At 42.8% G+C, this 12,547-nt stretch overlaps 1 protein-coding gene across 1 annotated transcript in view; it reads right to left on the reverse strand.

Moving 5' to 3' along the window:
- The window catches only part of PCCA (propionyl-CoA carboxylase subunit alpha), a 222,637-nt gene that overhangs the window by 50,942 nt on the left and 159,148 nt on the right, over nt 1-12,547 (reverse strand). Inside the window, exon 21 of the mRNA XM_079972667.1 lies at nt 3,069-3,122. Within this exon, the coding sequence (XP_079828793.1) occupies nt 3,069-3,122 (54 nt within the window). The remainder of the gene's footprint in view (nt 1-3,068; nt 3,123-12,547) is intronic.

The raw sequence follows: 12,547 nt of genomic DNA on the forward strand, positions 1-12,547 counted from the left end.
GGCTTCAATCTTAAACAATAAAAGCGGAGTAATATGAAAGTTGCATATATTTTCTACATGCCAAAATCTACTTCCTTTTACAGTTGCAAACATCATATATTACTAAATTCATAAGGAGCCCCTGGGGAAACCCAAGTACAAAAGCAATCTCTGAGTAGGCCCATGCCACACACTGGACAATGTGGTCAAACGCATTTCATATCCAGAGGGAGGAAAGGAGGGGGGAGAAGGAAGCAATGCAACTAGAACAGAGTCACAAGGCAGATGGCCAGTTTTATTAATCTGACCTTATTTGTCCAAGACCAGATCAATATAACTGCTAAATGCACTGATGCTTCAAAATAATCCACAAACCCTACAAATCTTAGATTTGCATATTTAAGATAAATACCAGATCCATTTGGAATTTCTATCAAGGATTTTGAAGATGTCTAATAGTCTTAATGACAATTTATCCAGGGTGAACACATTGTACGGTCTTATGCACATCTTAAAGCAACTGCTCTATTGGGCTAGGAACTTTTCATTCACTATACATGGTAAGCGTACAGAACCGTGTGTCAAAAACAGTCTTTGTGTATCATCCCCCATGATCTCAGATGACGATGCAGCACAAGCTTCATCTCTTGCTAATTAAACGAATCAATTAAGAGACTATTGCTGCAACTGTGTAACTGCTGTTCTATAGTGGCAATAACAACCCCACAGGGAGGTCTTTTACTACATTAAAATGCTGTCCTCTACAACTCCATCTGATATTATTAGAAACAGTTATTTGCATCTTGCTGTCATATTAGTAGCAGCAGCAAATTATGGAAATATGCAGACCAGAATGGTCCCAGTATGAGATCAGGTTTGGTTTTCAGCCTCCAAGGGTACAAATGCTGAAAATTCCAAAGTTCCCCAAAGTTCATTAATGGAACTGATAAATTTACCAGCACAGCAGCCATTTAGATGCTAGGTAAGGGTCACACATTTGCATACTTTCCTGCTAAGCTGATACAATTCAACTAGATAAATTATCATATTAAGTTTACCCTCCTGAGTTAAACTGATGGAGTTCAAAATTGTTTTCGATGGTTGTCATTAATCGCTGTTACATCTTAAATGCTTGCTTTGAAATCTAATTGTGGTGGTGTGCCAAGGGTCATATTAATAGCATTCTTCATGCTAAAGCTTTGTAAAAACATGTTTATTTTACTGATATCACTGAAGCTTAAAAGAATAATGAGAAATGAAGTATATTTATTATCAATAAAACTTAATTTAAAATGTACTTTGTGAGATTTAAATTAGGTTTATCTATTTCATTTTTATTTTGTTTTATTAAGCTCCCTGGTTAAGTTCCAGAACCATATAAAGGAATATTCTTCTACAAGTCAAGCTGCAGTGGTGACAATCCTGTTTAAAAGAGGCAGGGGTATTCATTTCTCCTCCACTGTCTGGAGAGGTTCAAATTATACCACACGCCTAAGTATGGCAGAGAGCAACAGTTTTAAAACCATACGATACGTTTTTAATTCCTTCCCAACCAATCTGTCTTTGGGCAGAACTATATATGAATGTGTGAATATGTGAGCAATCATCTGATGGCTACAACTAGAGAATAGCTGCAGGGCCAACGAGGCTGGGGGAAAGCTAGTACAAATTTCCAGGGCCCAGTAGTCCAGAAGAGGACTAAAACTGAACAGATGCAAGTCCAAATCTCCAATCAGGCGTAAGGCTCAGGGCTGATGCAAGGATAGGGGTAGAGGACGACTATGCATGCCCAGCAGTCCAGAAGAGGACCTGACTACTATGTGTTTTACGTAATCCTTAACAAGATAAATATGTCATGATCAATGCACACACAATTCTGAACAACTTGCAAATTTGTGCTGTGAACAGAGCATTTCCAAGTATTCTCGACTCTGTATGAATATTTGCTTCTGCACTTTGACAGTATTATAGTGCAAACTCGTTTTATTATGTGCAGCTGCACTTGTATGTTTTTGTAATGTATATACAACAAAGTTGTGTTGCACATATACACTTACAAGTGTATGGTTAGTTTCGCAACAATCAATCATGTGGGTGAAGAGAAAAAGGAAAGGGGAGATTAATATTTTCCCTACATGCTGCTTTCCCTCTGAATCTGCCCTAAAGTTGATTTTCTTCCAGCATAATTCCAGATGTCCCCCATCAAACAACCTTCAAGATTTCCTTGAGGAGGGCAGCAGGGGGAAAGTAGCAGGTGAGTAAAGCCTAAAGCTTTGATATTAATATTTTATTTGGTTTCAAGATTCAAAATGACATCTTAATACTAAATAATTATAATCCTGTTTAAAATACTAATGTCTTCCCACTCACCCATCCTCGATGTTTATAAATGTAATTACAAACAACTGCATTTTAAAGTTCCCACATATCAAGTTTCATCCTCTTTAACAGGTTTCTTAAGATAATCTAATATTTTCTTTCCTTGAACTTCAAACCCCACTAAAGCTGATCCTCCTCAACTCTGGCTCTGAACTTCCTCTTTCCAAAGTTGCTTTTCCACAGAAGCATCCTTCAGGATTTCGTTACATACATTTGCATGTAATATGCAACTCTGCAGATATAATGTTTTGAGCATGTTGGTTCCAGTTTCAAAACAAACAAGCTGCATAAACAGTTGGGCTGTGTTAGGGAAGCCCAACACGCAATGAGTTTCTTCTCGTGTGTGTTCGTGTGTGTAGCATTAAATGTATCTATTTTATTCACAGAATGACAAGGTTGAATTTAGGTTGGATTTTTGTTATAATGGATATTGGTTTTATGCTGTACATGGTGTACACTGCTTAGAGATATTTAAAACATTAATTGGTTTAGAAATGCATTATTATTATTATTATTATTATTATTATTATTATTATACTGCCCTATACCCACAGGTCTCATGGTGGTTCAAAATAACCTAGTGTTGCTATTATTTCTTAATTTATATGCTGCTGAATTGCCAAGTTGGGTTCTAAGCACTTCACAAGCATAAAACTGATTACAAAAAGTCCACATACAAACACACAGAGAGAGCAGGTATTAGTACTCACCACTGTGCCAAGGAACTGAATGCTAAGATTTCCACCTGCATCACGGGAAAGGCACTAGAAGAAACCAATGAACAGCAATTACATTATGTTCTATAAACCGAAGCAATAGTTGCCCCCATTCCAGAGTGCTAGCAAAGTTACATTTTGTGAGACAAGGATACATATACACAAAGTTATTTACTTCAGAAATAGGCTGAGTTTGCATGCAATGCTAAGCCTAACTATGGCTTAACATGAACAGGTAAGTGTGACGGTATTCATGCTAAAAACTGCAGCCACTTTGCTCCTCACCTGGTCCTGCTATTGTCATGCTAACCAGTTAAGCCACAATTTGGCTTAGTGCTGTGTCCACACCCAGGCTTGTGGCTTGCATTTCGCAGTAAGTCATAGAACAAACCTTGGCTACAGCTCATGATATCTCTGGAGCAAAGCAAACCATAAGCTCAGGTTTGACTATAATGGGTTGCAGGACAGCAGCAAAGAGGGAAGTGGCTCTAGGTTTGGCTTAGCCTTATGTGCAAACTGACCCAGGAGTCTACTTGAGCCAATACAGATTAGCGGTTAGAGTATTAAAACTGAAGAGATGCAAGTCCAAATCTTCAATCAGGCATAAGGCTCAGGGCTGATGCAAGGATAGGGGCAGGGGGCAACTATGCATGCCACCCTGAACTACTTGGGGGAGGGGCAGGGGGTGCCATCTAAGAGGGGCCCCCCAATTTTCAAGGATGCACGCACCAGCCCGCTCAATTGGGGGGGGGGGGCAAGCCAGCACACCTGAGCAGGGAGGTGCAGTAGCAGCAGTAATTCTGAAGATCCTCATTTACACTTCCCCTACAAAATTAACATTCTTATTAAAAAGTAGGTTCACCTCCACTTTGAAACAAAGATGGAAAATCGCTCATATTCAAAGCAAGAAGCCTGATCCTTCTGTTTTCACACAACAAACCATTAAGAGGGCAGAGACTAGCGTAGAATATATTAACAGTAAATTGGACTGCAAAAGTCATGAACGGCAAATGTTCTTTGAGAAGTTTTGACATATGGTATTTTAATTGTTAGTTCCTTATTTTCCACATGGTATTTTAGTCGCACCATAACCCCGCAAGGTAGATTATGCAGAGAGATGGCAACGAGTTTCACAACTTTCCAAGGATTTGAATCTGAATTCCCCCATGCCAAATTTCAATACTTAAAACTACAGGAACATCACTTTATGCAATTAACCTGAAAAAGCATAAAGCCTTGTAGGGAAATGTTATATAAATGTCTGTTTATGTTCACGTTTGAAGGAAAAAATTGTATGTGACCTGTGTGTTTGTCCATGTCTGAGGCCTACTATACCACTGGCCATAACTGCTTGGTGAAAAGTTCGGAGTGGAGAAAGAGACTGTCACTTTGGCAATTTATTATCTGGAACAGGCAGATTCAGTCTAATAGGTCTGGGTGACAGCAAACTGGCTGGAGGCTCTACTCAGTTGGGAGTTAATTGACAGTGAGGAACACAGTTGACATTGGTCAGCTGAGGAGTTGATGAAAGGTGTGTAGAGAACTCCCCAGAGAATATTAATACTCAGTGTCATATTAATACTTGTCTGGTGAAGATCGTAAGACGGAAGCTGGTGTTAGTCTGAGAGGCTGCCTCTGAAAAGTCTTAGCAGAGGAAGGTTAGACAAGTAGGGTTTTTAAGTTAGCCAAATCAAGCAGACAGAAGTACAATCCGGAGGCAGTTTGTCCCTAGCCGCTGGACTGGGATGTGGGAGAATTTGACTGGGGTGGAGATTTAAGGAATTTGGCCTCAGGTAAATAAAAGCCACTTAGAAGCTGCTGTCAGTGCCAGTGTCTCTTGAGTCTCCACAAACTGTCAACGAGCACCTTCAAGATCCCAGTGTAAATATCAGTATTCCCTTATAGACATAATAGCGAATCCTGACTCCACTCAGTGTCCATCTCATGCCTAAGCCTACATCACGAGCTACTAGGAGGTCCCAAAAACAATTTGTGAATTGGTAGCAGTGAAAAATTTGAAAAGCACAGGTGCTTAAAGCTATTTAGAGAAAGTAAGGTGGAGGAACAGGTATCCGTTACATCTGTGAAGTTCTAAACACACAGGCAAATAGAATAAGTGCAAAGCTATGTATGTTATCTAAAATATTTTAAAGATCTGCAGCACAGACAATCTGCTCTGTACAAAGCAATGTTTACTGGCAGCAAGTCTTCCTTCTAGACATCCTCTATAGCAGGGGTCAGCAAACCTTTTCAGCAGGGGGCCAGTCCACTGTCCCTCAAACCTTGTGTGGGGCCCGACTATATTTTGAAAAAAGAACGAATTCCTATGCCCCACAAATAACCCAGAGATGCATTTTAAATAAAAACACACATTCTACTCATGTAAAAACACCAAGCAGGCCCCACAAATAACCCAGAGATGTATTTTAAATAAAAGGGCACATTCTGTAAAAACATGCTGATTCCTGGACAGTGCGGGCCGGATTTAGAAGGTGATTGGGCCAGATCTGGCCCCCAGGCCTTAGCCTATCCATGATCATATAGCAACACTTTATGAAGCAACACCTTCTTCGAAATCTCTTTTTCTCAGCTGATGGGTCATTTAGTGGCACTCCAATCTTTACAGCCACAGGAAACATTGGAGAATGTGCCAAGTCTTGACATATTTCAACTAAAATGATTAATGGAGTGGAAAATATGGGAAACAAAATTTCATACAAAAATCCTGACATTTGTGTTTATAAGGGAAACAGGAATATACACTTTTCCCCACAGACTGGGAGAAACACAATCAAGTTTTGGAAACAGCAAAGGAGAACAAAGTACCAGCTGCTTACAATGAAGCAACCGTATGCCAAAACAAACAGGTACAGAATACTTGATAAGCTGTCAAAATTGAATCTAATTTTTTAAATGGAATAACCTTCTCCCACATTAAACATCTTGTCATTGATTTCACCACCACCACCCCAGGTTTTGCAAACTAGACTGACTGGGGGTTTTTTTCCTGGTTTTGCGAGCTACTTACTAGTAGGAGCCATTTTCCAGTCAGGGTTGGTTGGGAATAGGAGAAAGAAGAGGGGGGAAAGGAAGAAGATAAGGCAACAGGTCCTTGTTATTTAAAAAATGAATAAATGAGAGGTGGGGAAAAGAGAAATATAAGAAGCTAAGGAAGGAGAGAAAGAAAAACAAAGAGGAAAACGATATGTGCTTTAGTGGAGGCAGGGACTAAACTGAAGGATGAAGGAGAGAGAAGAGACATGCAAGTCAACCAGCCACATATCCCTGTCCTGGGTGTTCGAAAGGGGTAGAACCCAATAAGCAGATGTCTCCCATGCAAACCTGAGACCCTGCATTGCAAATATGGTCCCCTGATGCACCAGTTCATACAATGCTGGCTCCATCTCCTTGCACTTTTTACTGCTTGCATACTCAGAGAGGGTGAGTGAACAGGAACAGTGTTAGAAACTGAGATATGAAATCAAGGAGCTACATGGCACCTTAGGTTATGGGCGCAACAACAGAATGTCCAGGCGCACTTTTTTTAATAACAAGAATACAAAGCTGAAAAGGGATGGACTGCAGCTAAATTATTATGTTCATTTTTCACATGGTCTAGTCCTTCCCCCACCCCCCACCTCCCACCCCTAATATTCTTAAGAGGGTCTCTTTGCCAGTCTTCCAAGAGTGGCTGGAAGTGGGGGAAGCAGAAAAAGATCCTCCTTTCCTTCCACTCTGCTGTTTTAATCTGAAATCTTAGGCAGAGTACTGCGCCCAGAGCTCGCACTAATGTGATTCCCTGTTGCAAAATGCGCCTAGAACAATGGGAGTTTCAAACACTGAACAGGAGGCAGAAACATCCTCCAAATCACCTGGAAGACCATGTCAGGACTTTAGTGCTTACTACCTGTAACTGAAGATAAATTTCAATGTATTGTGGTAAACAGTGTTTTGTGTGCGTTTTTTGTTTGTTTTTTTAAACTACCTACCACCAACCCACCCCCTGCTTTTATTAGATGTTATTTTGTTGCTGCTGCTGTTAGTGTTGTTTGGACAATTAAAAATATTTTTATTAAAAATAGAGCCAGAGAGAAAGTGCACTACTGGTTAGTTCAGTTGGTCAGAGCATGGTGCTAATAACGCCAAGGTTGCATATTTGCATATGGGCCACCTGCATATTCCTGCATTGCAGGGGGCTGGATCAGAAGATCCTCAAGATCCCTTCCAACTCTATGAATTCCCTTCCAAGATCCCTTCCAACTCTATGATTCTATGAATAGGCAGGGACAATAAGGAGGTGTTGCAGCAGGACCAGAATGCTCTGGAGATTGACAGCAGGGCCCCTGCAGGTTGTGGCCTTTGGCAAGCGCCCAAAGAAGCCTACCCAGGAACAATGCTTTTGATTTCAGGGGCAGTTTCACATTCAGGTTGCATAGTTTAATTCATTCAATGTTTTTAAGGCTCTTCTGGAGCTGAGGCCACATTGTGTGGCTTAGAAACCTTGGCATCAGATTCCGCTAATAGATTCTTGTCTGGAAAACACTGCAGTTGTTGAAAAGAATCCAGATATTTGTAACAGCTAGCATAGGCCTACTTCAACAGGATTTATGACTCCTCTAAACTTGTTGAGTGCCCTAATCAACACACATTATCTGAAATACAAAAATCAGAACACTTCAAGGTGTGAATGGAAAAGTATGATGTACTTAATGAGCATACAAGAAATGCTGATTATGGAGCAGCTGCAAAGTCCCAATTATTTGGCAGCTCTTGCTATACAAGCAGTGTTGACCTTTCCATCTTTGCTCTTGCTAAATTTTGTTTAGTATAATCTGCAACACAGCATCCGAATTTGTACAGTAGGAGAGGAAGGAAGGAAGGAAGGAAGGAAGGAAGGAAGGAAGGAAGGAAGGAAGGAAGGAAGGAAGGAAGACCTATGACACTCAGGGTGAGAACCTGAGAGAGGGAAAGTTTGCTTTGGTGGTAACAGGAGGAGGAGTGTTGTAGCAGTATTACTGTCTTCCACAGGACAGCATGGGTTGCACCTCTTCTAGGTAAAGGTAAAGGGACCCCTGACCATTAGGTCCAGTCGTGGCCGACTCTGGGGTACCGGCGCTCATCTCGCTTTATTGGCCGAGGGAGCCGGCATACAGCTTCCGGGTCATGTGGCCAGCATGACTAAGCTGCTTCTGGCAAACCAGAGCAGCACACGGAAACGCCGTTTACCTTCCCGCCGGAGCAGTACCTATTTATCTACTTGCACTTTGACATGCTTTCAAACTGCTAGGTTGGCAGGAGCAGGGACCAAGCAACGGGAGCTCAGCCCATCGCAGGGATTCAAACCGCCGACCTTCTGATTGTCAAGCCCTAGGCTCTGTGGTTTAACCCACAGCGCCACCCGCATCCCTGCACCTCTTCTACTGGGCCTTAATTTATTATCTTGTGGCCCAGCTGCACACAGTGATTTCAGATGATTCTGCTAGGATATGTCTGGATGGGCAAGTAGATACGAAGATGCTGCCCCAATTTCAAAAGGCACACAACTGACACTGACAGCCTAAGGAAACTGAAAGCAGAAATATGTTCATTCGTAATTATATTGGAAATTTATGTTGTTTCACAACCAGAAGAGCTGCTGGCACAACTGTTATAGATGAATGATTGACCTTTATGGAGACAGGCATGAAACCATGCAACAATTATGCTAAAGAACACAATGAACATAAAATCTGATTTAGTAAACCTATACCCCAGTGCAGGTTTTTCTTTAATTGATATACAAGTGAGGTTAAATGGTTAGATACAAACCCTAGTTGCAGTGCTTGTTCTCATAGGTTTTCATCTGAAATTCGAACCAATTTCTTCTAGATTTAGAGAGTCTCAACAAGAAACACTTGAACATGATTCTTGACCTATGCAAGAATGAATTGTCCTTGCATTCTCTGGAGCAGCTATTTCACTAAATAGCTTTTTCCATAGAAAATAGGTGCTGGGACACACCATGAAGTTGTTACAGTGTCACACGTTTTTACAACAAAAAAGAGGTGCCAGTACTATATGCCGTTGAGTACCCCCTTGGGAGGGAGCACTGATGTCAATGAAGAAGACAACAGGACTGAAACTTATCTGGCAACTGGAATTATTATTCACCATACATACTGATGATAACGTTCATACCCCTGCTTTCTATTTTTTCACTGTATGTGATTCTGTATCTGCATTCACCAGAAAGGGGAAGATTAAATCCTATATGATAATACCATGGGAAGAAAATTTTCTTTTGGCATTTCTAAACTTATGAGACACCAATACTATTTTCTATACAACATTCATGCATTTGGGAGTCAGTAGGCTACATCATGGGATGCAGGTGGCGCTGTGGGTTAAACCACAGAGCCTAGGACTTGCCAATCAGAAGGCCAGCGGTTCGAATCCCCGCGACGGGGTGAGCTCCTGTTGCTCGGTCCCTGCTCCTGCCAACCTAGCAGTTCGAAAGCACGTCAAAGTGCAAGTAGATAAATAGGTACCGCTCCAGCGGGAAGGTAAACGGCGTTTCCGTGCTCTGCTCTGGTTCTCCAGAAGCGGCTTAGTCCTGCTGGCCACATGACCCGGAAGCTGTACACCGGTTCCCTCGGCCAATAAAGTGAGATGAGCGCCGCAACCCCAGAGTTGGCCACAACTGGACCTAATGGTCAGGGGTCCCTTTACCTTTACGCTACATCATGGTTAGAGTGCTGAACGGGGACTGATCAGACCCAGGTACAAATCTCACCTCAGTTATGAAAGCTTAGTAGCGGACCTTCAGCCAGTCACTGCCTTTCAACCCAACCTATTTCACAAGGTTTTTGTAAGGCTAAAATTGGGACCGGAGGCATGTGTGCCCCCCTGAGCTCCCTGGGAAAAGGGTGAGAAAAAACTGTAATAAATAATAAATGAAATGTCTGTCCAATGTATGGGGAGGACAAGGAGAAGAATGTTAATTAATTGTGGATTTAACACAACATACGCACCCTGGGAAAAACTTCTGGAAAAAACTATTTTCAGATCCCACTCCTCTGAAGAGTGCAGCAGCAAATTACAGAAGCGTCATTTAAAAGAGGAATAACTACATTACAGTGATGTGGGGAAATGACCCAAAGACTCAGTCAATGGGCTTTTCTACATATCATCGGAGCTGGAAAGTAGGCAGTAATAATCAGCCGGGTAATTACCTAGAATGAGGAATGGGAATACCCAGATGACAATGATATGATCATATTTTTACAGCTGAAGAGAACAATGAAAACATTATTTCGGGGCAGTCAGATGAGAGTGACAGTGACTAACAATGTTGCAAATGTTTTTGCTTCAAACAATGAGCACAATTCAGCCAAGGATTTTTTAAGTATTAACTTTGCAGAAGTGATTAACTTTGGCAGGGTTATGCCCAACATTTTTTCCAGTGCCTAAAAAAACCCCATGTATATTACTAAAACTGATTAGGCCCGACAGGGCAAGAATCAGCACCTGGCATCCTTGGGCAGCTGTCAGGGACCACGTGTCCCAGCAGGGCCCACAGCTGAGGTCTGCCCTGGGCCCCCATTAAAAAAAGCCTGAGCAGAATTGGACAGCTGGGTCTAGCTACCATATTCCCACAATGCCCTTGATGCAGCATCACTCCACAATATTATGGGAAATTAAACTGCAGCTAGACTCAGTCACTTGCTGGTTCTTATACATGGAGCTTAGAGTGTTTGGCTTATTTGGTGGTTACAAACAAGGAGAGAGTCCAAAAACAGAAGAGGGGTCTCACCAGAGATCACTTTGTCCAGGACTCTCTCAAACTTTGGCCTGGCCCTTCCCCAAGCAGGCACAGTGCCCACGTGCAAGAACGTCCCTTAAGCTTGAAGAGAGCTCTGTCATATTCCCCGGTCGGCACAAAAGATGCCCACCCTGGCACTCTTCCTATATTCTCAGACAGCTCTTCCTCTCTACTTAGGCAAATCAGGCAAACCGTGGAGCTCATATAGCTTGCCTGGGTAGAGTAGAAGCGACGGATGGGGAATATGGAGATATGCACACAGTCCTCTCATTCTCTCGCATCCAGCTGTACTGCTGGGTGCACACACCACCACACTGAAGAGGGGAGCACAGTTTTGTCAAGTTCTATGGGGATATCTCCATGAGCAGGAAAGATCATAATAATATGCAATAACTAACACAATAAAATAAAAATAAGGGACAGCTAAGAGGTAGGTGGCGCTGTGGGTTAAAGCCTCAGCGCCTAGGGCTTGCCGATCGAAAGGTCGGCGGTTCGAATCCCTGTGGCGGGGTGCGCTCCCGCTGCTCGGTCCCAGCGCCTGCCAACCTAGCAGTTCGAAAGCACCTCCGGGTGCAAGTAGATAAATAGGGACCGCTTACCAGCGGGAAGGTAAACGGCGTTTCTGTGTGCGGCTCTGGCTCTGGCTCTGGCTCTGGCCAGAGCAGCGATGTCACGCTGGCCACGTGACCCGGAAGTGTCTCCGGACAGCGCTGGCCCCTGGCCTCTTAAGTGAGATGGGCGCACAACCCCAGAGTCTGTCAAGACTGGCCCGTACGGGCAGGGGTACCTTTACCTTTACCTTTAAGAGGTACTTTGGACGCGGGTGGTGCTGTGGGTTAAACCACAGAGCCTAGAGCTTGCCGATCAGAAGGTCGGCGGTTCAAATCCCCGCGACGGGGTGAGCTCCCGTTGCTCGGTCCCAGCTCCTGCCAACCTAGCAGTTCGAAAGCACGTCAAAGTGCAAGTAGATAAATAGGTACCACTCTGGCGGGAAGGTAAACGGCGTATCCATGCGATGCTCTGGTTCGCCAGAAGCGGCTTAGTCATGCTGGCTACATGACCCGGAAGCTGTATGCTGGCTCCCTTGGCCAATAAAGCGAGATGAGCACCGCAACCCCAGAGTCGGCCACGACTGAACCTAATGGTCAGGGGTCCCTTTACCTTTACCTTTAAGAGGTGCTTTAGTAGGGTTCCATAGCATTTGTTCTCATCAGACTATTGGATATTTCCAACATATAAATCAGTCCTTGCTCTCCCACTATTAGAACCAGAATATTCACTAACAGGGAAGCATCTTCAGGCCGACAGGGCAATGAGAAGCATCTTAAGCTGCTTACACACTTTACCTATTAGACCAAGTTATTTTAATAAAGTGAATGTGGTAGATTGGTTCTTATGGCAATAACGCTCCTTTGCATATTTAGTGATGACAGACATACATATCAATTACATGAATTCATATAAATATGGACGATCTTAAGCCATACTACTGCTAATAGTGTAAACTTGTGCCCTGTAACTTGGATTACCCCAATTGCCACTATTTAACATTAGGATATAACAGTGAGTCAGTTTAACATTTTATTCCCAAAGAAGTCCTCTCGCCTCCAGGACAAGGATTCTCCGATGACACCAGTAATTGTAGACCCTATCTGAAAACAAGCTGAGGAGA

The sequence above is a fragment of the Podarcis cretensis genome, assembly GCF_951804945.1.
Source record: "Podarcis cretensis genome assembly, chromosome: 4".
Taxonomy (NCBI): domain Eukaryota; kingdom Metazoa; phylum Chordata; class Lepidosauria; order Squamata; family Lacertidae; genus Podarcis; species Podarcis cretensis.